The sequence below is a fragment of the Pteronotus mesoamericanus genome, unplaced genomic scaffold (assembly GCF_021234165.1).
Source record: "Pteronotus mesoamericanus isolate MK-2021 breed Mesoamerican mustached bat unplaced genomic scaffold, CSHL_Meso_final scaffold_85, whole genome shotgun sequence".
Classification (NCBI taxonomy): domain Eukaryota; kingdom Metazoa; phylum Chordata; class Mammalia; order Chiroptera; family Mormoopidae; genus Pteronotus; species Pteronotus mesoamericanus.
The window spans coordinates 31,699,024-31,725,083 of record NW_026555329.1 but is presented as its reverse complement, the minus strand read 5'-3'; the positions used below and the strand labels follow the sequence as shown (position 1 = coordinate 31,725,083).

The 26,060-nt window shown below is 32.0% G+C and overlaps 1 protein-coding gene across 1 annotated transcript in view; it reads right to left on the bottom strand.

The window, feature by feature from the left end:
• Window positions 1–22,724, bottom strand: part of GNAT3 (G protein subunit alpha transducin 3) — a 49,273-nt gene extending 26,549 nt beyond the window's left edge. The window contains exons 1-3 of the mRNA XM_054563941.1: window positions 22,607–22,724; window positions 9,256–9,298; window positions 2,909–3,050 (exon numbers count right to left, since the gene is read on the bottom strand). Coding sequence (XP_054419916.1) covers window positions 2,909–3,050; window positions 9,256–9,298; window positions 22,607–22,724 — 303 coding nt within the window. The remainder of the gene's footprint in view (window positions 1–2,908; window positions 3,051–9,255; window positions 9,299–22,606) is intronic.
• Window positions 22,725–26,060: the final 3,336 nt, after the last annotated feature.

Genomic DNA, 26,060 nt, shown 5'->3' with positions numbered 1-26,060 from the left:
CAATGACACATTTTACAGATCTAGAAAAAATATTTTAAAAATTTATATAGAACCACAAAAGGCCCCTCATAGCAACCGCAATCCTGAGAAAGAAGATCAAGTTTGGAGGAATCAAGCTACCTAATATCAAACAATACTACAAGGCCGTAGTAATCAAAACAGCATAGTACTGGCATAAAAACAGACATATAGATCAATGGAAAAGAATAGAGAGTCCAGAAATAAGCCCACACCTTTATAGTCAACTAATATTTAATGGAGGAAGCAAGCACATACAATGAGATAAAGATAGTTTATTTAATAAACAGTATTGGGAAAATTGGACAGATATGTGCAGAAAAATTAAACTAGACCACCTTCTTACAACACACACAAGAAAAAATTCAAAATGGATCAAAGACTTAAATGTTAGACCTGAAACCATGATAATTGTAGAAGAAAACATAGGCAGCAAAATAATGGACACTGCTTGTAGCAATATTTTATTGGATATATCTCCCCAGGCAAGAGAAACAAAAGAAAAATTAAACAAATAGAACTATATCAAACTAAAAAGATTTTGCACAGCAAAAGAAACCATCAACAGAATAAAAAGACAACTCTCAGAATGGAAGAACATTCAGTGATATATCTGATAAGGGGTTAATATCCAAAATTAATAAAGAACTTATAAAACTCAACACCAAAAAAACATACAATCCAATTAAAAAAATGGCAAAGAACCTGAATAGACACTTCTTCAAAGTGGACATAAAAAGGGCCAAGAGACATATGAAAGGATGGGTCACATCACTAGTCATTAGAGAAATGCAAATTAAAACCACAATGGGATATTACCTTCCACCTGTCAAGATGACTACCATCAATAAATCAATAAACAACAAGTTTTGGTGAGAATGTGGAGAAAGGGGGACACTTTTGCACTGCTGGTGGGAATGGAGATTGATGCAGTCACTGTGGAAAGTAGTATGGAGATACCTCAAAAAATTAAAAATGGAATTGTCTTATTACTCAGAGATTCTACTTTTGGGGATTTATTTGAAGAAACCCAAAACACTAATTAGGAAGAACATAAACACCCCCATGTTCATTGCAGCATTATTTACAATTGCCAAGATATGGAAGCAGCCCAAGCGTTCACCAGTAGATGAGTGGATAATACAACTATAAGGCATTTATATAATGGAATATTACTCGGCAATAAAAAAGGAAGAAAATTTTACCCTTTGTAATTGTATGGATGGACTTGGAGAAAATTACGCTAAATGAAATAAGCCAGTCAGAGAAAGACAAATACCATATGATTTCATCATATGTGAAATATAATGAGCAAACTGAACTAACGAGGAAAATGGAGACAGACATAAATGGAGATCAGGTTGACAGCTATTTGTAGGGGAGGTGAGTGGGTAGAAGGATTGAGTAAAAAGGGAAAAAGACTCATGGCATGGGCAATAGTGTAGTGATTGCTGGGCAGCTGGTGCCAGTATAAGCAGACTAAATGTTAATGGAAAAAATACAAGAAAGATTAAATAAAAATTAAAGAAATTAAAGAAATATAATCTATAATATCAAATTAAATTTATATAGTGACAAATGGTTACTAGATACATTGTGGTGATCACAAGGTATACAAATGTTGGATGGCTACATTGTACACTTGAAACTAAAATAATATTGTATATCAACTATGCTTTAAGAAAAAAAGAAAAACATTAGCAGGGTGAAATATTTATTTTTCTTCCTAAAAGCTTCCAATTTACATGGTCTAAACTATAAGTAAAACATGAGAAGGAAGAACAAATGTCACTTTTTTCTCCATACTTACTACACTGTGCCTCTCTAGTTTTTATTTTTATATAACATAGTTTCTAAAATTACTCTGGAAATAGTTCAGTTAATATCTGGATGCAACCAGCTGTTCCTGGAAGGGAATAGGGAAAGGGGTGAGTCATTACTATGAATTGCACACAATTCCTTTTCTTATGGATGGGGCTAACTATTGTTCTTTGAATAGTACTATATGTTTCATTTGTGAACTAAAATGCTTTTATATGCTTGCACATAAATGGTTTTAAAGCAAGTGCATTTTAAATGTATTTTAGCATAAAATAATTTTATAACAAAATATAAAATAGGAGAAAAATGAAACTACTTATTTGTTATTTTATTAACAAAACTATGACTACTTGATCATATTTATTATAGAAACATTTTAATTAATCACATATTTTTGATTCTTTTTAAAAAAATTATAAAATAATTGTTTCCCTGTGTCAGTCTTTGTAATCATCACTAAACAATAATAATTGTAGTGTTTTTATTTAAAAAAGATACATGAAATGACTTATATTTAAACTAAGGAAATAAACGTAGAAAGCCCTGGCCAGTTTGGCTCAGTGGATTGAGCATTGGACTGTGAAGCAAAGGGTCGCTGGTTCAATTCCCAGTCAGGATACGTCTGGGTTGAGGGCCAGGTCCCCAGCAGGGGCGCGCAAGAGGCAACCACACATTGATGTTTCTCTCCCTCTCTTTCCCCTCTCTCTAAAAATATAAACAAAGTCTTAAAAAAATAAAAATAACTAAATGTAGAGATATTGCAGTTTTGATTTTATGTAATAAACTTTCATGTTTAGCAAATATAACAATTATTTTTCTCTAATATAGTTATTGTTTTACATTGTTTGACTCCTAGGAACAATTAATGTTAAATAAAATTACAGCACACAGGCAACAAAGTTTCCTTTAAAGGAAAATAGGAAATCTTACCTTAAATAAAATTAATGTTTACAAAATTCATGTTTTATATTCTTAAATTTTGGTATAGGTTAGTTCTACAAATTTATTAAGTCTTGTTTTATTCCTCAAACATTGTAGGACTGAAAACTGTAATTATCTGCATACTTACTGCACTTCTAGGATTTACATAATCAATCCCAAGGGTAGCCATGGCTTTCACAATAGATAGGATGGATTGCAATGTATTACTGTAAATTACTGCTTTGAACTCCATGCATTCTTGTTCACTGTAACCATTCTTATGGATGATCCTATAATTTAAACATGAAATGCTTTTGTCAATTGAACAATTGATTATTTTTAATATTAAAACACATCAATAATAACTTGTTGAATAAAATTACAGTATATATTTGTTGAAAAAGGAAGAATTTTGTCCATACGTACGTGCTAAATCTGAACAGTTTTGTGGTTTTTAGATTTTTAATTTATTTATTTTTATGAAGAGATTAACCAAAGAACATTTATTTTTTTAGATTTTTATTATCATTGGGGTTTAATACACAATTTTATCTTTTTTTGAATTTTAGAAGTTTAATATTGCTTAGGTTGAAAATAAACAAATAAAGGTATATTTTCCTGGTGTCCTTGTTTACTTCTTAACATTAAAAAAAAACAAAAACCAGACCAACAGAAAAAGAAATGTGCATCAAATGGAATGGTAAATCTTAGCATTCTGTTTTTCTGTCTGTTTTATTTATTTTTATTTCTGTTTTATTCATTCATTTATTCATTTATTTATATTGTTGACACTATTTACAAATAGCCCACATTCCCCCCGCTCCCCATCCCCTGGCTGTTTACTCCTTACATTGGATATAAAGGGGATTTAGGATTTACTATAGGTAAACCACTATGAAAAACAGGGAAATTATGAGCATTTTACTTAGAAAGGTTTATTTCTTTTCCAAAGAAAAATTTCCAGATTCCCAGGATAAAGTTGCATATGCAGTTCTAAAATTTTGTGTAGTTTTTACAACATGTCTAGAGGAAGAGAAGTAACATTATAAAATTCATGTCTTCCCCTCTCACTTAAGACACGCTAGAAAACAGGACTGCCTGCTTCTATTTATAACAGAAACAAAGGCTTTTTTTTAAATGTAGGTAATTACTGGCTACCGGCTATTAAATTCCTTGTAATATTCCATTTGTGTACGTGACACTGAGTACTCAAAGTTGAAATCCCCAGGCATTTAATTTGGCTGAACTTTTCTTTTCCTTCAACTCATTCGATCAGAACTCAGATGTTTTAACAAATAGTTTTAGAATAATAAATTAAAATAGATTTACTTATTAACAGCTAAAATCTTTGCATATGCTAATTATTGCATCTTTATTGCATAACATGATCTTATTTATTTTTGTTGATTTTGAAATCCTTTGTATTCATTAGGCATTATTTTGAATGTCATATTACCAAGGATTCGTGTTGTATCCATACACATAGAGATTTTAGCTTAGGGGGAAAAGAGCACAATATTTGCCAAGATATTAAAACCTTCAAGAAAAAGTATTCTGCAGTGAATGAGTAAGACTGTACCTATATCTATTCTTTAATTGTAATATTTTATTGCCAATATTTGCTGTATTTATACTATAAATAAAGCCATGTTTATTTTTCTGTATTAAACAATTAAATAATTTAAATTAGTCAATTAAAGGTTATAGAAAAATGCAGTAAAATGTTTTCATAGATAGATCAGAAATAAGTTTGTTAAATTCTAGTTCTTTGTCAAAAATTAAAATTGGAAAAGTAATTTTAATTTCTGTAGTTTGCCATGTATAATGCACACTTTTTTCTCCAAATATTTGAGGGAAAAATAAGGATGCACATTATACATGGGTATAATGTTTATGATATTACATTGAAATTCCAGTTACAAGTAGACTTGGGAACATTTAGATTTGCTTCCTGGCGCAAGTTCTGATCCTTATCCTTTCATCACTGGGTAAGGAAACATCTATCATAAGGCAAAATGACAGAGGCAGAATTTCAAAAATCCAGTTGTAGTGGGACTTTAAGCAACTTGTTTCTTTAGAAGCTGCATAAATATACTTCTGTGAGATAGTGCTCTTACAAGTTGACCTCTAGCTCTGTTCGAATTAATAAGCTTTTACTGGGCATTTTCTGTAACATGTTATATTATGCACTGAAGAGAATGAATACCTCCTCCCCAAAACATAGACTGGAGCTCCACTTTCTAATGCAGTAGCCACTAGACACATCAATTAAAATTAAAAGAAATTAAAAATGTAATTCCTTACTCACACTAGCCCTAGTTAAGTGCTTAATAGCTACATGTGGCTATCGGACAGTACTGGATTATGAGATAAAGATATTTATGTAATTTTGTATTTAATTTTTGTACAGTGTGATAATGAATAGCAACAACATCTGTATGTGGTACACATACCTAGTTAAGTGCTTAATAGCTACATGTGGCTATCGGACAGTACTGGATTATGAGATAAAGATATTTATGTAATTTTGTATTTAATTTTTGTACAGTGTGATAATGAATAGCAACAACATCTGTATGTGGTATGTGAATTGGAAAAGAAAAAGTAATAAATTTTATTTGGAGTGGGTGTTGCTTATTCTTATTTGCACCTATACATAGAATGTAGGGGCAGATGTATCTACTTCCCCTATTTAGACAAATTGTCTGAGTTTGAAAGAAATATTCTAGACAATCTGCTTGAAGATGATAGTAAAAATCATGGACTCCAGCAGTCTTAATCTGATGAAGGTGTAGAATAAGCAGAGGAGAATACCTACTATATTAGTGATGGCAACATTTCAGATTTACTCAAAGAATCTGGGAGTAATGCCAACAGAGTTCGGAGGTGAACTGGGAGAGTTATTTGAGAAGCCAGGCTAAAGTATTAGGAGGGAAAACCCAATGAAGTTAAATGGAATTACGATAAAGACATATAAACACTTCACAAAAAAATGGCAATTAGGAGATTATAACTGACATTTTTAAGGGCATTCTCTTAAAAGTGACATGACAGAGGCAAGATTAATGGAAATGGTTGAGGAGTAAATGGAAATTGGAAGAATAGAGAGGGCTAGCACTGACTAGTCCTTAATGACTCTGAGAAAAGGAAGGAGAGATGGGACAAACCAGAAGATTTTTTTTTTTTTTTTTTACTAATAGAAGTAATAGAATTAATACTTGTTCACTGCAGAAAGTGTAAAAAACCCCACCATATTCAAAATGTAGGTGCAATGCTACTTTAAATCCCACTATTGGTATATGCTCTTCGATTTTAGAAGCATTATGTATTTTGTCATAGTTGAGGTAAAGATATTTATGCAATTTTGTATTTTGGGTTTTCAGTTAATATTAGTGTTTTCTTCTATTAAAATTTTCTAATATACATATAACTTGTAATGGAGGCAAAATATTACAACTTAAAGATGAATAATCCCATAATTTCACAATCTATTTGCTTATGTTTTATTTTAATTCAAGGTATTTTACTCTATCTTGTATTTCAATATTTTAAATAAGATGGATGTGAGTCTCTGCATACATTTCATATTTGTATTATTTTATTTTCATGCCTTTTCATATTTAAATTATTATTAAAATTTTTTAAATGTATTTAAGAGATTAATAATTATTTTACCAGATTACTGTGCCTAAGTGCCAAAATTACTTCTATAAATTTACTATAACATAATTTTACAAGTAGTAATGAGAAATATTTCTCAAAACTTCATTATTATTGGGTAATATTATTTTGAAATTATTTGCTAGTCTACTAAAATGAGAAACAGCTCATTATTGTTTCAATTTTTTATATTAGTAAGGTTAAACTAAAATATATACATTTAATAGATATTTGAATTTTGTCTTTGTAAACTGTTAATAATCTCTTCATATTTGCATATATTGGGCAGCTTATTGTGTTTCTTAACAATCTATAGATCTTTAGATATTATGGTACTCAATTACTTATCTATCATATTTATATATTTTTCAAGTTTTTATTTTTGTTTATGATTTAATATATTAAAAAGTTTTCATTTTTATATAGTCAAAAAATTAGTCATTCCTTTTCTTACTGCATTTAACCTCATAGAGAAAGGAGAAATAAAGATAAAAGGGATTTATACATGATTATAACCTGCAAGAAAATAACAGGTGAACACAGTGGTAATTTTAATAGAAAAATATGAGATAACTTGAGTGCAAGGATGGAGCTGAGAACCCAAGAGCAATATGATCAGTGATGTAGGAAAAGGAGTCGTGTTCTTCAAAGACAGGAGAAAAGGTTAAAAATTTAGTTACAGCCCTGGCTGGTGTGGCTCAATGGATTGAATGCCAGCCTGCAAACTAAAGTGCTGCTGGTTCTATTCTCAGTCAGGACCAAGCCTGGATTTCTGGCCAGGTCCCCAAGATGGGAGTGTGTGAAAGGCCGCTGATTGATGTATCTCTTGCACATCGATGTTTCTCTCCCTCCATATCCCCCTTCCTTTCCTCTCTCTCTCTAATAATAAATAAATAAATTAATTTAAAAATGGATTATTAAAAAGATAATTATTACAGATATAGGTGACAGAATTCAAAAGTGGGGTTTAAATATTGGTTGATATGAAGCACACATGATGTTACCTAAAAAGAAGAAAAAAGCTACAGTTTAGATTATAGAAAATTTCATCATTAACTGGAATCATTCCCTCATATGGTATGTGCCAAAGAACAAGATCCTTGAACATACAATTAAAAATAAGTAAAAAAATGATTATCATCTTCTCCTGTAGCAACAGCTGTCCTTCAAAATTCTTCAGTAGTGACACAGTCATATTTATTTCCATTTATTAATTGCTATTTTATTCATTTAAGCATTGTATTTTGGAATTTTTGCGCTCTTGTGTTACCTCATTAAGAAATGTGTGTCTACTTATTTATCTTATTTATGAAAAGAAACAAGTAGAGAAAATAAATGGAAAAATAAATTTAAATCCATGATATTCATAACTTTAAATATGCATTTTATTCCTATGCAGCCAAAAATACCAGTTAGGTTAAAAATATTTTTTTCCTATATTCAAAATGGATCATTGATATATTTCAAAATGTTTATGGTTTATGACCACAATATTAAAGCTGTGTTTACACTCAGATTAATATATTTATAATACAACTGCTTTTAGTTTCCATCTTGTAAAGAGGAAAAATTTTAAAGTGAAAGTTATAATATTACTCATCTTCTATGCTCTCTCCTAAAAGGTAGGAGATTGTTTGCATAGGAATTGGTGGCAGCTCTGTTGCCATGTGTGATTTAGATCAGCAATTTTCAACCTTTTTTTTCATCTCATGGAGCTCATAAACTACTAAAATTTTGTGTCACACCAAAAAACCCCACATTTTTTGCTGGCCTGATAAAACAATAGGTATAATGTTTATTGGTTTACCAAAAAAAAAAAAAAAGAAAAAAAAAAAAGAAAAAGTAATTACCTACTCTTTTTGTTCCAAAGTGACTTTTAAAAAAATCACGAACTTTTACTTGTGTATAAGAATTTCTGGTACTAAGAATTAACCAGATATAATCTAATTATTTGATGCGACCGCTAAGAAACAACTCTATTAGGTATAAGACCTATATACAGGGTGGGGCAAAAGTAGGTTCACAGTTATTCATAATGAAAATAACACGATAATTAATAAATAAAAATGCAAGAATAAACCCTGTGTTTCATGTACTAACAACTGTGAACTTATTTTTGCCCCACCCTGTATTTATAGTTCAAGACAGGGCTTTCACATTGGACAGCTATTGTTGTGTTGGCTGTTGTCATTTTTTAAATTTGACAGTCTGAGAGAAAAGAGGTCAATACCCTCAACTAAATAGTCAGGTGTGGCATGTTTTAAAAATTCTTGTGTGCCCTGGCCTGGTTTTTCAGTTGGTTGGAGTGTTATCCCATACCGGGGGTGTGCAACCTGCGGCCCATGGGCCACATGCATCCCAGGATGGCTATGAATGCAGCCTGACAAAAATAATAAGTTTACTTAAAATGTTATGAGAATTTTTTGTGAATATGTGTCACAATGTATTTAACATGTGGCCCAAGACAACGCTCCCTTTTTCAGTGTGGCCCCGAAACACCAAAAGGTTGGACAGCCCTGTATACACTAAAAGGTTTAGGGTTTGATTCCAGGTCAGGGCACATACCTAGTTTGTGGTGCATAGGAAAGGCAACCAATTGATGTTTCTCACATTGATGTTTGTCTCTCTCTCCCTCTCTGTCTTTCTTTCTCGCTCACTAAAAGCAATTTGAAAAAACGCCCTTGGCTAAGGATTAAAAAAAAAATTCTTATAGCATACCAGTTGAAAATTGCAGATTTAACTATCAGTCACATTTCCCAGAGGAATTTATTTTAAGAATAGTCAAATAGATGTACAGATAATAAATATTAAACATTTAAAATAATATATACTTACTTCATTTGTTTAACAATAGTACTTTTTCCAGATTCTCCTGCTCCTGAAAAAAAAATGGTAGTGTTATCAACTGATATACCCCAAATTCACGTAAATATTAAACCTATGATATCACTATCTCATGGGTAAATCTTTAATAGACAGCTCTCCTATGTAAAGAAGGAAAATAATTTTTCTGTCAAGTCTTGAAATGTATTAGGTGTTTACTTTGCAGGTTAGCATAAGAAAATAAAACCCATCTACCTCATCAGACATAGGTTGGACTGAAGGCAGAATATATATTCTGAAGCAAGAATTACAGGCTATCAGAAAAAAATCCTATTACTGAATTTGAACATATTTTGCAAAGATTTTATCTCCTGGATTTGTATCCCAAGGGAATGATCCAAACGTTATAGTTTCTAGATCACTCTCAATCTTCCAGAATGCTTCTGCATATATCCTGTTGGATTAAATAACAACAACAAGAACAACAACAACAATAAACCACATACAAAAACTAGGCAATGACTTTTTATTTCTAAAATTATTCAAATCCCATTCTGATTGAAGTAGGGACTCTTCATCACCTTATTTGTGTTGCTACTCAGGCATTTCCTATTCTGGTTAAACAAAAGAAAGTTATAATAACAGTAAGCAAACCAAAAGAGCCTACAAAGCAGTTGTATTTTAAACAGCATCTGCAATGGGATTCGAGGTTTTGTATAAGGATGTTTAAAATTATTAACAGTATAAAGAGGGCTGACATATGAAAAGATACTAAAACAATATTATTCTTGAGAGTGAGAATGATGAGAGAATTTGATAAAAAAATATTATAATATGTAGGGTATAAACAGAGTATAAAAACAAACTTTTTAGTTTTTACTTATTTGTGAGTCCTAGACATGTGGGGGATGAAGTGTGGAGGAGCAAATTCAGACAACTTCTTTAAGTTTGAAAGTTCTGGTTTTACAGAGAGGAGAAAAGCAGAGTCAACAATAGTTGGTGAAGTCTTACAGTGCAAATTTGTTTATAAAATTTTTAGATAGAATTTCCCATAAATCTCTAAAATATTGAGGATAACCCAGTTTTTTATAACTGATACAAAATCATGTGTCTTTGAATGTGTCCTCAAGTTACGACTGTTGCTAATAAAAATGTTATTAAAATATATTGACCAAGGGCCTGACCTAAGATGCTAATGAGTAAATTTTTAGTCATCTCATACAAACTTCTGTATCATTCAGAGGGGCAAAAGCCTGATATATTACTGGAAGTTTCAAAAATTGAGTCACAAGACATTTTTAAAGTCCCAGTTGGCCAGTTAAGTTTGGACAGATTTCAAAAAAGCACAACTAAGGCAATTTTAAAATATCCTAGGAAAAGTCCAAATTCAGAAAAACTAATAGACATAGAAATATATCACTTGCCAGAATAGCAGAATAGTTTGCCTTGTTTTACCAAACTGAGTATGATTTTATATAAGCAAAACTAATGTTAATTTTATTCAAGTTATATCAAAATATATACTGAATCAGAGGACCCCAACTACCCTATTTTTTAAATTAAAAAAATTTATTAAATTTATTGTCATTGGTGACATTGGTTAATAAGGTTAGATAGGTTTCAAATGTACAATTCTACGATATTCATCTATATTTTGCATTATGTACCCATCACCCAAAGTCAAATCTTCCTCCACTGTCTCTCAATTTATCCTCCTTTCCCTACTCTACATTTTTCCTGACTTCTTTTATTCTACAAACTTACAAATTATTCTCATATCATTTTTAATTTTTCCTGTGTGTCTTCTGTCACTGCATGGTGAATTCCACCGAGTCTTTGTTGTTTTTTTTCCACTGATGTGTCTGAAGGGCCAAGAAGAGTATCTAATGGTAGAATCTCAATGAAAGAAATGAAATTTTTAAATCCGTACTTAAAAAAACATTTTGTCCTCTATATTACATACCATTTTTCACACTGAAAGGTTTCTTCCTGATTTGCAATGTTCTTTTCTGAGCTGTGAGGAACACTATAACTACACTTAAACTATATACTTCATAGTAAATTTGTTTTGTCTCAGGCATATCTAAATGTATCTAGTTTCTGCAGTTATCTAAAATAGCTGTCCACCATATATAATATGGAGGAAATCAGAGTGGTAAAGCTATGGAAAATATTATTTCATTACCTGGTGATAATACACAGATCCTTCCTCTTGGCTAAACCTCTAGCATACTTGCCTTGATGATTTTATGCTAGTGTGGTCTATACCATACATTGTACAGTTTGGTAACAAAGTTGATTAATACAAAATCAACCACAATCTGTTAACTTAATCACATATCACATTTTGTTAACCTGATCAAACACGAACTGACGGATTGGTCATAACTATCTCATTTAATAGAGGTTGCTATGTCCAAGACAGGCATATTTCAGAATAAAATAAAAATCACATTATAATATCACCTCACCAGTTTACAGAAGAGAACTGGCTACATTATTTACATGGCTGAGCATCACTGGTTTGTGAGAGTGGGAAGAATAAATCAATGAGCTTTGTATAATATCTTGGTTTATTGGGTTTAGACAATTTGCTATTTTGCTCCAGGCTGTGCATAAATTTGATAAAAAGGTAACAAATAAGATGATAAAACTATTCTTGGTAGTTTTTATTTTAAACTATTTAACAATAGATGTTGATATTAAGAATTGTAGCATCACCCTATGTAGGTGACATACTAAAAGAATATCTTCTCCAAATATAATTTTCAGTTGTGTTATATAAAAAAATTGAAGAGTTATAAGCACATAGGAGGAAAGCCAATGGGCCTAATAAAAACTCCAGTGCTTGTCCATGCTCGTGCATTTAATACTGTATTTTCTTCTATCGGAACGGAAATATTAGGAAAAAATAATTTGGAGAAACTCTGAGACTGAGAATGTCTTATTTCTGACTATCAAATACATTTTCTTAAATTCTATAATACCTATGATTTCTTAGTGAAGTGAAAATAATTTAGAACATTTGTACTTAAATAAATTATTGCCTTAAGAATAAGAAAAAAGCATTTGTAAAATGATTTTCCAGAATTGTACTAGGTATGTCATGGATAAATACAGGAACAATTAAGAAACACTATGAATACATTAAAAATTCTAAATAATGGCCCTGGCTGGTCTAGCTTAGTGGATTGAGTGCTAGCCTGTGAATCAAAGGGTCACCTGTTCGATTCCCAATCAGGGCACATGTCTGGGGTGCGGATCAGGTCCCCAGTAGGGAGCTTGTGACAGGCGACCACACATTGATGTTTCTATCCCTCCCCTTTTTCTAAAAATAAATAAAATATTTTTAAAAATTCTAAATAATCACACCGAAGTTTTATTATATTCATTCTGTATGACTGCCTAGTCAAATTTTATCATAACAGGAGAAAAGTGACTTTTTGACTGTGTCAGAGAATTAAGGTACATTCAGGATGATTGTCTGTACTTCATAAATATGGTCTTTTGGCAATCATACTGATGACATCTGGCAAGTTTCCAAAGGTATTTCTGAGGTTAGGTGGCATATTGTTATAGAAGGAGTCTATGATTTAGCTGGTTATTCATGATGTGTCCCAGGTCAGCAGAGGAAGTAAGCAGTTTTTTATTGTTCAGATACAGTTGTCCCCATTTTCCCCCATTACTCTCCCCTGCCCTACCAACGTCCCACCTCCCACTTTAAATCCTCCCCACCATTGTCTTTGGCCATGAGTCCTTTATACATATTCCTTGACTTGGTCCTTTTAAATACCTTATAGTTTTCTTGTGAAACTATATATAAAACATTAATATTTCCATTGGAAGGCTTTACTAAAGGTATCTGAATTATTCCTTATTTTTTATAGTGACTTCTTTGTTCTGTATGAAGGTCCAGGAGAGTCAACCACAGTACTAAACTAACATAACAAAATTCCTGAAGAAAAGCCAATTTCCAAAATCTCATTTCTTATTTGGAACTCTATTGCAAAACTATTTCAGGAACAAATTATTGAGTCCCATTCTCACACTGATTCTAGGTCTTAGTTCACAGTAACCATCCCATTTTTGTAATATGAGATCATGTTACAATGCCAAATATAGATATCAAAACAGCATGTCGCATAGGCTTAGGGCATCCTGGAAAAACTTCTTCCTTCCAACTGTAGTCATCACTAAAATTATTTTCTGGGTCAAGGGATACGAGGGACTTTTAACAAAATATGCATATGTTTCTTTAATTAGACATTTTAATTAATTAAATATTTAAGTTTATACTTAATTCATACTTTAATACTCATAAATTATTTTATTCTTAGTAAGAATAAATTAGGAATTTTGTTCTATGTTCTATTTGCAAATGTCAAAACAATTTTAAAGCCTCATGATATCTATACCTATAACTGAACTTCAAGTGAACACACTCAAGGGTTGCATGCTCATTTGATAGAACTTGTTAAAACAGGAAAAATGAGAATAAACACATTGACTTTTTATTATCATGCATAATGCATTTCCTAGGTAGTTTTAAAATCACTAATGGCACAGTAGAAAGAAACCTTAGAAATCAAGTAGCTATGCACATGTGTTCATTCTAGCAGGAGAAAAATGAGTCCAGCAGAGATTACGGTACTCATCCAAAATCCCAGATTTAGTTTAAGGCAAAGAAATTAGATCACCTAACTCCTATTTCCTGCCTTAATATTGCTTTGTTTTTAAGTATGCACTACTAATTTCAAATCAAAATGCTTTAGACACATAGATTATTTCAAATTTACTTATTTTAAATTAATATGAAATCAGTGTACTTTCACGGATATATTGGTATGCAGTGTCTGTCACCTGTTTGCAGACTGTTGACACTTAAGATTCGTAAGGTAGTCTTTTTTTTATTAATTTAACTTTCTTCTACTCTTTCTCATGGAGCAATAACTAAAGTGTCTGTCTCTGCAACATGACAAATATTCTAGACTTAGGGTACAGAAATGATGTTTTTGAATTAACTATATATGAACTTGTACTCATTTCTGACATAGACTGGGTATCTTGATCATATTTAATCTGAGAGTCAGTATCTTTTTTTATAAAAGGATTATTAATATCTGCCTCTTAGAGTTTGGGAAGATTAAATTACAGATATAAAATACCTAGAAAATACTCTAACATACAGTGAACTTTCAACTCTTTCTTGTGTTGGAAGCAAGCCCCTTTTTCTAAGACATTTTTGAAGTTTAAAAAGTTCCATTCTTTTAACCCTTTCTTCTAGAATATAACTTTTATACCCCTTACCATCCTTGAAGAAACCAACGTCCTTTTGAAACACTGGCACTGAAATTTTGCTGTAGATATCAGCAGGTTCATCAACAGCACTGATAATCTGATGTAGTACAACAGGAATAGAGCCTAGGTCTGCCTTGTTCATGGTACTTGTATTTAAATATTGGGTTGGCCAAAAAGTCCAATCAGTTTTTTCCATAAAATAAAAGATACATTTTTCATTTTCACCAATAACTTTATTGATTTAGATATTTTTAGCATGTTGGCTCTCTCCCACTATTGGCTCCTAGTGGGTAGAGGCCAGGGGTACTGCTAAACATCTTCCAATGCATAAGACAACACCACGGCAAAGAATTATTTGGCCAAAATGTCAATAGTACCAAGAAACTTTGTAAACCACTTTTGACACTTTCGATCAATCACAGCACCTTCTCCATACACTGCACAAATCTTTTTTTAATTTTTTTTTTTTTTTTGCATTTCAGTGGTGTTTTTACTTTTCTTGAAATAATAAAGTGTAATAGGTTAAAAACAAGTAAACACTACTAGAGCCATCCTATGGAAAAAAACTAAATGATTTTTTTTGCCAACCCAATAGAACACTTTTACACAGGCCAGTGTCACTCATTTGGTTGGGCATCATCCTGCAAAGCACAAGGTTGCTGGTTCAAATCCTGGTCAGGACACAAGCCTGGGTTGCAGGTTTGGTCCTCGGTGGGGGCGTGTTGGGGATGTGTACAAGAGGCAACCGATGTATGGTTTCCTCTCTCTTTCTCCTTCCCTTTCCCTCTCTCTAAAAATAAATAAGTAAAATCTTTAAAAATAAATAAATAGATCACTTTTCTTAATAGAGATCATGATTAGTTTGTCTTCTTTATCCATTTTTGTAACTTAAACTGTTTATGAAACTCTTGTATTGAGTTTGTAGCAGTTAAATTTTTCTAATTTCTTTTTCACATCCCCTCTTAGCAAACAGATTCTTCCACATAATGTATGTGTATAAGTGATTTTGAACCCTGATTAAAGATGTCAATTAAATTCCATTTTGCTCATTTGGCCTAAATATTTCTGCTTGTTGAGATCACGTGGAATTTTTACTTTGTCTGTCACTATATACTTTCTCCCAAACTCTGAATCTTACTCAAGTGTGAAATGCTGTCTTATCCACCTTTACTCAAATCTTTGAGAAAGCATTGAAAAGGAAAAGGTCAAGGGCAAGAAACTATGTAATTCCCATTAATCATCATAAGTCCTCAAGTTCGCTAACAATAGTCAACAATTTTAAATGTATCCCATTAAGTATGATTATTGCTGGAGGTTTTTGTACATGCTGTTTATCTGGTTAAGGAAATTGCCTTCTCTTTCTAGTTTGATGAGACTTTTTATCAGAAATGGATAAGTTTATCTATTGTGCATGTGTGCTTGCGTGTTTGTATCTCCTGATATAGTAATGACATTTCTTCTTTAATTTGACAATATAGTGAATAATATTAACTAATATTGTAATAATATTTCAACCAGGAATTCTTGGCATAACTTCTTCTACCCCCTTATCATGGAAGAAAAAGGGGTTCCATGCAAAATACCCTCACAGGGTGATCTAATAATAAATTCCTTACTGGGCATGTCATGGCAGGTAGTTGTGCCCTAGTCATATACCTTCCTTAGTAAAAGATTTATCTTTGTCTTAAGCAAGACCTGTCCTTTGCTTTTGTATGTTTTATGTTAATAAACCTTTGAAATACCTTTGAAATAAGTAACCACCCTCAAGAGAGCACATAATCTTTTTAACTGTCCTATAATCCAATCCAAACCTTGCTTTTTCCCACCTCCATATATCTTTCTTTACATTCCCTCCTTAATCTCAAAAGCGTAAAATGAACTGCAAAAGTGTTATTCTCAGGAGCATTTGAAATCTTGCTTGCTGGCAATTTTCATTAGTTTTGTCTCAAATAAATTTCAATGTAATGTCCAATAATCTGTATCTGTCTGATGATTAAAGTCAATGTAAGTATTTTATCAAAAATATGCTGTAACTTTGTTTTTTTCAGTGCATCACAGCAGTAAGCTTATGATATCAGATATATTTGTGAGAAAAAATGTTGTGGCTATGTACTATCTTCTCTTTCTAATGAAGTTTTATTTGAATACTTCCAATTTTATACTTGTTTTGAAAATATCTGACAGTACAGGGTTGGACATAAGTAGGTTTATGGTTTTACATACTCATAACTGTAATAAACTGTAAATCTACTTTTGCCTAACCCTGTATTTAAAACAGTATTTGAGTATTCTTGGATTTTGAAGTATTTTTTAAAAATTGCATCTTTCTTATCCTATTAATATATCTGTTAGGCTAAAAATCCCCTAAACATAGAATTATGTCACTTTTCTTACATATGCCTATTTTAGATAGGAACAGATAATTATGATAGACAGACAGATAGATAGATATTGTAAAAGTGTTCATTAATTGTGGGAGGAGTCACACATGCAGCTTTTTGTATAAATTAATGCCTCCAAAAAAAGGCCTTGGTTAATTGCATGGTTATCCTATACACACTGGATATCTGCAAGAGGGGCAACAGGTAATTGAGTATATCAAATCTATAACTCCTCCTTGAATTACCCCTTCTAGTTTCCAGGTCCATATATACACTCTACTGTATAGATTTTTACTTGGTTGTGCTATAAGCATCACAAATTTGAATATCTCAAATTATTTTTACTTTTTTCATTTTTCCACAACCTAAACTTTATCCTATATTTTCACATAATGATGAATCAAATAATCACCATACCTGATTCTGCCCTTAATTATTTCTCTCACTTTCAGTCAGCCACCAAATGATGTTAATTTTGTTTCCTAATGTCCTTCAAATATTACTTCCATACTTGCAATTTTTGCCTTAATTCACAGTCTCATCAAGTATTTGATTGGTAATTTCCTAATTAGCCTGCCTATGTCATTCATCCTCATAAAATCTTTGTCTCATAATATACCCAGGATGAACTTTGACCAAAAAAAAAAACCACCCCCCCAAAAATCCAAGTGTTACCCTCACATTCTTAAAAACTATCAACATCTTCCTATTGCCTTAAAAATCAAACTCCTTATGAATGACATAGATTGCTCTTTTCTAGCTCGATTTCCACATGCCAAATGTATGTATATGCTTTAATCACTATGAACAACTTATAGAAATATTTTACATTCGGATTCTGTCATTCTTTTATACCCTATGCATTCATGCTTTCTTGTGTGAAGCATGCTGTTCTAAGTGGAATTCACTGAAGTGCAAAACCAGACATGTTCTCTGTTTTCACAGTACTTAGAATCCAGGTACTCATTTAAAACTGACACAGATAAAAGTTAAAGTATTTGTTCTCCTGTAAACTAATTTGTGATCTTAGAAAGTAAATTACCTTCCTGAGTTCTCATGTTCTTCTTCTCTAAATAACCAAAATAATAGTATTTTATAGGGTTTTCTTTTAGACTGAAAACAATAAAAGAAACAGTGGAAAAAAACAGAATTTGAGATTCATTTTGTCAGAGAGAGAGCTATAACTAAACTCTGTGGCAAAAGATCAAGAATAAAGGAGCTGAAGAAGATTGAAATATTGATTTGATATAATGAGAAAAAATATAATGGGGAACTCATAAAACCATAAAGTTTGGGGATGAATAGACAGCAAGATAAACTCAGAAAATTATTTTGACATTTCCCAAAGCGCAATCAGGTCATTGATAAATAACAGAAATTTGCAAATATGGATCAAGAAACTGGGCAAAAGAGAGGACATTAGGGTCATTCTTCGAAGTGATAGTTTAGCCCTGATATGAGGTCCCCAAGAGAGTAAAAAAGTATAAAACAAAAAGGTCCAAAGACAAACCTTGATGAGTGAAACCACTTAGAAATAGAGAGGAACAGTATAATTGAAGTGGAGAGTGAAGGGATATGAAAAATGAGAAGGTATTGCAATGTAACAGGAGTTAAGAAAAAAGAGAAATTCAAAATTATTGAGGTCTGAATTTTGTGAATTGAGAGAAAAGTACAAAAATAAGATTATAATTAACTGAAGAGACTGAAGAGGATAATAAAATAGAAGCAGTAAAGCATGAACTACTTTGGAAGTACTTTGATTTTAACATTTAAATAAATATCTTGTAAGGTGAATTCAAGGAGTTTATGGAGTCAGGTTTTTAGGCTAATGGAGAGGTAGGTGCCAAGAGGAAAGACCCGGTATAGAACAATTTTGAAATGGCAAATAGACAAAATAATTCATAATACAAAGTTTATTAGGCATGGAAAGAGACAAAATGTATAGCACAAAGGCTGAAATTAGCCTTAAATGAAAACAGAATAGCACCACTTTGTTAAAACTGGCTGAAGTAGGTGATTGATCTACCTTGCACACGAGTAGTCATCTAGGCTGAGCTGGGAGGGGAGGAGATTCTGAATGAAAGTGAGGCTGGGAATGTGGACGCATCTGCCTTTTGCAGCATCTTAGTAGTAAAGTAGGAATAAGCAAAATAATTATCAGCCCAGCTAAAATTAAAAGTCAGGAATTAGTCAGCCAGAAAACTGAAAATGGTCTATCATTTTATTCTGTATTACCTAGAGATGAAGAGAATTAGGAGTTTACATGGCCTGAAACAGTATTAAATGGGATCACTTAGGAGGAAATCACTGGGAATAGTGTGTTAGAACAATGGTAAAAGGAGAACCTTGAGGGATTATACAGGGTTGGTTATGATGTCAATTACGGTAGAGGTTTAAGGGGACAGAGTATTTCAGAATTTTAGAACAAACATAACTAATATGGCTGACTCTGATTAAAATAAATATAATGAGTCAAAAAACTAAGTCCCTAAGTGTGGGAAAGTATGAGAGATGATAGAATATAAAATAATAGAGAGTGACATTTCCAGGTACCTTAAAAGAGGAACAATTCCAAATAACAAATTTATTATACTTTAATATGAAATATTGTGGCTGGGATTAAACCCATGTCTTCTACTTTATTTGCATCAGGATTATATAAATAGAATGAATATTTTTGTACCTTGATGGGTCTCACCCTCAATTTCACCTTGAATCCTAAATACTTCGGTTTCAAATTCTGTTTGATGTATTTAAGTATCAATATTTGGAGGAAGCTTAAAAAAAAGGGTGGATTCTGAATTTGCATCCAAAATCTTAACAGGAGGCATAGTTTATTTTATTTTATGTAAAACTCGGGGCCTCTACACACGCAAAGATCTCACTACACTCCTTCTAACAGTTTGGAGGAGTAAACAACTTTGTTAACTGCTCATGTTGCTTATATAAATGTTTTAAAATGTATAGCATTGTTCTTCAATCAATAGTTCAGTGTTTGAATGAAAAAGTAAATATAGAAATGCTCTGTGATATAACTAGATAAAGAAGTTCTCTTAAATTAACAAACTCATTCTCAGCAGGACAGGTTATTTAATCTCATTAACAAGTACTGTCATTTGGCTAAATATGGAATACCTTAATAAATGGTTTGAATATTTTATGTGACAGACTTGTGAGTCTATGTTTAAGATGTCCTGATTATTAGAGATAAATTAATCTAAAACAAACAACCCAATATATGCAAAACATTAGTCTAAGTGCTTTTTGCCTGTTGGGAAAAAGGGGCATTATAGCAAGCTGTTAGGTGTTGCCATCCGCCATCTTTTATAAGTAAATGCAAGGAGCCAGATAATTGAAATATATTTTAAAACAATAAAACTCAGATGGCACCATTTAAAAAATATAGTGTGATGTTTATAATATAGTGCATAGAAGAAGAAAGAATTAAAGATTTTAGAACTGAAGGAAAAGAACACCAATGATGAGCAGTCCATGACAGCTCTGGAAATCACTGGTTAACAGCTAATTACAGTATCATGACTGAGAATTAGAGTGAACATGACAGAATTTCAAATATAAATAAAAAGCTTATTTTTTTCCCTATTCCTCCCATGGAGCTCTGGATCTAATGAACTCTTATGGTGAAAATTTGCAAAAGTAAAAAAAGGAAGTGATGTGGCAACATAAATCAATTGTATCTGAAATTTAAAATAAAAAATAAAAAAAAAGAGACAGTAAAAATGGAAACATGATCCATACTGATCCTACTATTAAATGACATATATCTTTTTTGAATAGAATTAAAGTTTAATCAAATATTTATAAGTAAAGACAAAAAAACTAACAGAAGTCTACAAAAGGGGACATTTTATTCATTATAATTTGTTTTTCTTATTAAAATGCACCCTGGGATATCTTTACAGGCTAACTTTTTAAAGCACATAACAGTATTGTCTTAATAGCAGATATAAAATAAGGAATAGATGAATCATCTCTAATGTTCCTTAAAAGCCTATTTTTTGCTAAAGAAACAGATCTGGAGTCTCTTCTCTGATTTTACTAAATGTCTGAAAAGTGTAATAAAAAATAAATCTGTCTGCAAGGTGATCTTTTTTATTTATAAGGTAGCACTTTGATACCTCTAGATTCGGCGATATCTTGTGTCCGGTAATTCCAATTGGTACATTTACTTTATATTACATGTTAAATTTGAAAAGTTGTGCTATGTGTTTAAGTACCTGGAAATTCATTGGATAATAAGAAGATCAATACAAAAGAATAAATTCTGTCAAATTTTTTTTTTTTTAGATTTCTACTTTGTATAAAAATAAAGCTAGTCTGAGGATCTCATTACTAAGAACATTAACTGGTTAGTACCACATTATATACGCACTGATAAATTTTAAAAACTGTTATTAAGTCCAAACTGATAGATGAGAATCATTGTTTAAATGACAGGAAAAATATACTTACATTTCAGTGATAAGGAGATTTGAGGATGAGAGTACAAGAAGGTTTAGTATAGTTCCACTGAATGCTTTTATAATGTGTTAATGGGGCCTAATTGAATATTTGTGTTCGGTTAAATTAGTTTAATTAGAAATATGAAAACTGAAGCAATGTTGTTACAACACTTTGTTGTTTTGAAATTTTAACAACTTAATCACCCTAAAGAATTCAAATATAGTCCAGAAAGAAAAACTTAGTCAAATGTTTAGAATATTATTGAAACAGGGCAAGCTTCAGAGAATTTGATTCATTTTGTATAAATAAGATGGGACTGAGAAGTTCAGTGCACACATTGTTGAAACCAAATAAATCCAAGCATATTATATGGTAACACTGGAAGTGAATTCATAAAATTGTTATTGTCTTGGGGAAAGTAAAAGATTTAATAGTACCACTAATGATTCTTTTATATCTGTGGTACCAAAAGTTACCTTTTCTTCTGATCTAACCTGTCACTTTAATAAAAAAATAATAATCGGTAAAAATGTGTCTATTCTTTTGAAATTTTATTGAAACATGGATTTTTAATACATTTTATCACTGCTTTTATAGCACTGTTCTTAGTTCAAAAAGTACAGAGAACGCATGTATAGGGATGCTTAGCTTTATTCTAAAAGCATTTAAATGGAGTATTTTTCAAGTATACAGACAATATCACAGGTAGTATTCAGAAACCCGAATAATATTATTAATTAATTTAAAGTTCCTTATCATTACTTGTAAAATAACTTCAGACTAATTGGCTTTAGCAGCACAAGTAATTCAATAACATTAAATTGGATATCAAACAACATATTTCTTCTCAAACAAAATAATGTAAACCTTTATAACTTGTAATTAAAGGATTGTTTTCAGTATTAAAAAGCTAACATTAAGAAATTATTAGGATCAATAAAATAATAAACATATGTGAGTTTTCACTTAATAATAGTAAATTGTATTATTGACAGAATTGAGTCATCAAATATTTGTTTCTCTACTTAACAAAACATCATGTAATAAAATACTAAATAAAAATTAGTAAATATTTGTGAAGTGCACATAAATTTCATTTGTTTTCAAACATTTTCATAATAAATATTCCATATGGTAATACACTTAAAATTTGAAAAAGTAAATACAACACAACTGAAGACAACATTAGGGGTTGAAAGCAAAAAGAAATAAAATACTACCTAGTAACAGCAACTTTACAGTTCTTGCATCTCGTTCAGCATCCTCCTGAAGCTTTTTCTCCAGTTCTTTTGATCTTTTGGCTGACTCCTTACTCTCTGAACTAATTCCGTTTCCCATCTTGTGGTGTTAAATGTAGCTCAGTTTGTTTGCTCAAACTTTTTCAGATGTAGAGCACAGTTCTGGCTTGAGTGCAGGATGCAAAAGCAATCCTCTGCTAAAGTACCCAACAGCCCATTCCCTCAGGCTCTAAGATTCTGCTTTGACTAAGTAGATGATTTCTGGGCTCTCACCTGATCAAAGAGTGTCACCTGATCACATTAAATGGGCATTTCTGGTACCTCTTTACAAACCTGCTCATCTTCCTTAAACAATGGCATACAATAATATAGAAAGTTGTCAAAATCTATATGCTAAAGATAATATGCAATGAGTAGTTCAAATGAATGTTTCACACTAATAGATAATCTTCATTACTGTGATTTTAACTTCTGATAATTAAATAGCAAACTTACATCTTATTTTCAAGACGTTTGAGTCTTCAAGTTCTTTATAATTACTCTAATATTGCTATCAGTATATTTACATTGAATCATCCAAATTTATAGTCTATGATTAGATTATGATTCAACATTATTGAGAATCTCATTGTCAGTGAACTAGAAAACAACTTTAAAAAATGGAAAAAGATGTCATTTTTATGTTTATACATATTGTTGTATTGCCACTTAGAATTCAGTGCATAGTGCTCTTAAATTATTGATATTTAGTCTCACAGGATGCATCTCTATAAACTGAGTTTTTACTGCTCATGAGAAAGTCAATCCATCAACCTTAATTGAGGACCCACTTGGTATAGACACTGAACTGTGTTCAGTTTAGGCAGTGCATTAACTCTTTGGGCCATTAAGCAGCAGTTGCTGTTCTGGAAGGGCTTTTATTGATTTGGTACCCATGGAACAAAAAGCAATGTTCTTTGAAACAGGAAAGTAAGAGAAATAGATATATTCAAATATGTTCCTTGCCTTTCAGTTACCACAACAGATATCATGAACTTCTTGAAGATCTGCAAGCTTGGGGACAGAGATTATGCTGTACAATGTTTTTATTGTACATGAAGTTCTTCTTAGGTAGTCAATTTTTTTCTTAGAAACAGATTTGACTACCTGTGGCAGCAGGCAAATCTTTCAATGGACATTTTGGGATCTGTAAATGGGCCTAACCAGAAAATGTTAGAATATAGTCATCTATCAACATGTCAGTGGTATTTGTCTTGTGGGATCACTGCAAAGTTTGAACAGGTGGGTTTTTACATATTCATACAAGAAGGAAATGGGCTGCCAAATTAAATACATATGCCTGCTTTGTTTACTCTTTCACAAAAATATATTATGCTGCAGATACACAAGCATAGTCAAAACTTTCTGGATTTTATCCCTCCAGAGCCATGTTGTGATAGTGTAAAGCTGTGGAATAGCAGGTATGCAAGGGTTTGTGCAAATCATGTGATATTGCATTTACAATGTAAAGGACCTGCCCCAAAGGAACAAGAGTCACACCAATAAGTTTATTTATGCTCCATGAACAGAGTCCACTCTGATAGCAACACAAAAAACCACGGACATTAAAATAAATCTTTTTGCTTATTGTTCTTATATCAAAATTAAATATGCATGAGACCCTGAATATACAAGATTCTTGTACATTCATAGATTCTACAGCAATTATGAATGACTTGATGCTTTCTGTATTTGTATTCAAATAAATATACCTCATAGTTTTTTGGTGGGGACATACCCTGGCTTTGAAAGGATATGCATTTTGCTATGAGTTCCTAAGAGGGTTACTGACTAAAACAGACCAACCATTTTAGGAGTAGAAATGTACATATTCTTCATCATATAAAATTATGAATCATCACTTTTCTGTGTAACCCAGAAAGTTTAATCATTGACTTTATGAGATTATGATGTGATTTTTTTTCATCAGTGACTGAGGACTCTTGACATAAAATTCAAGATGTATCCATATTTAGGGAAGGGAGTTTGGGGTGAACCAGGAAAAGAAAGGTCCCTTTCTTAGCTTTTTCCCATGGGTGCCTGGGACACATCTTCACCAATAAACTAAAGTTGTTTATGTTGCTTCACTTAGGATATAGCATTTCGGACTTAAGAAAATGATAAAAATAAAATAATAAATTCTACTAGAGTGGTGACAATAGCTCATTAGCTTGGATGCCCTCTACATTATTTGGCACTGGTCTAGCCATAGAGAATGCCAAAAAAATTATTTACTGCTAATGAATTGATAGAGGCCTAAAGTCCTTTATTCTTATTGTGTTATGCTGAAGTGACAGTATAGTTAGAGTTTCTTCTCAAGGTTTAATATCATAGTTGGTCTCTTTTAATACCCTAGAAATTTTAGAGTGATTAAAAAGTTCAATGAAAAATCTAGTGTTAGTCTGAAATAATGTCAATATATGCAATTACAACTGTTAGCCCAACATTTATACTTTCTATCAGCCATAAAAATAACACCAGCACCCTTCTTTTCTATCCTTACATTTTGTTCCATAGTGATAAATTGATAGAAGGTGACAATAGGAAAATTAGATGCTTTTTATTCAGGGAAATGTGTGGCGATAAATTTTGTTTGTTCTGGAATGCAAGATACTGTCCCAGACACTATCATGAGTGAGTTTCATATACTAGCCAGTGAAAAGAGACGGAGTGCCCTGTGTACCCGCGCAAGCACACACACACACTGGCATTCACAACCCATGCACATGCACAGAAAGTAAGAGGCATTGTGCTGGAGTATCGTGATTTTTTTAGAATAATAATTTTAAATTATTTATTTATTTTGAGAGAGAGGGGAAGGGAGGGAAGAGGGGAGGGAAGAAGAGAGGGAGAGAAACATCCACCGGTTGCCTCTTGCACGCCTCCAGCAGGGGAATTGGCCTGCAACCCAGCATGTGCCCTGCCTGGGAAATGAGAGGGAGGACTTTTGGTTTGTAGGAGGACACCCAACCCATTCAGCCACACCAGTCTCGGCTAGAATAATCATTGAGAATAACTTCTAAGAAACTTGGTTTTTTGTTTGTTTGGTTTTGGTTTTTGGAATCACAACATTGCACGATTGGGAATACCATCTTTTGGCACCAGGCTGTGCAAGAAAGAAACATTGACTGAGAGTAAAATACAGAGATTAAGCCCTCAGCTCTAAAGGTCACTGAAAAAAAACCACAAGCTCACATGTAATGAGTAATTTTTTTCATGCTACTTGGGTCAGGCCATCTGTGAAATCTTCAGAAGAAAACATTAGCTTTGGGAAACATTGAATAGTCATTATTTTAAATTTATAATTCAATGCCTAGCTTGAGATGACAGGCAATTATATCCCACCTGCTTTTAATATTGATATTTCAGCCTCTACTTTTGCAAATGTGTCTTTTGC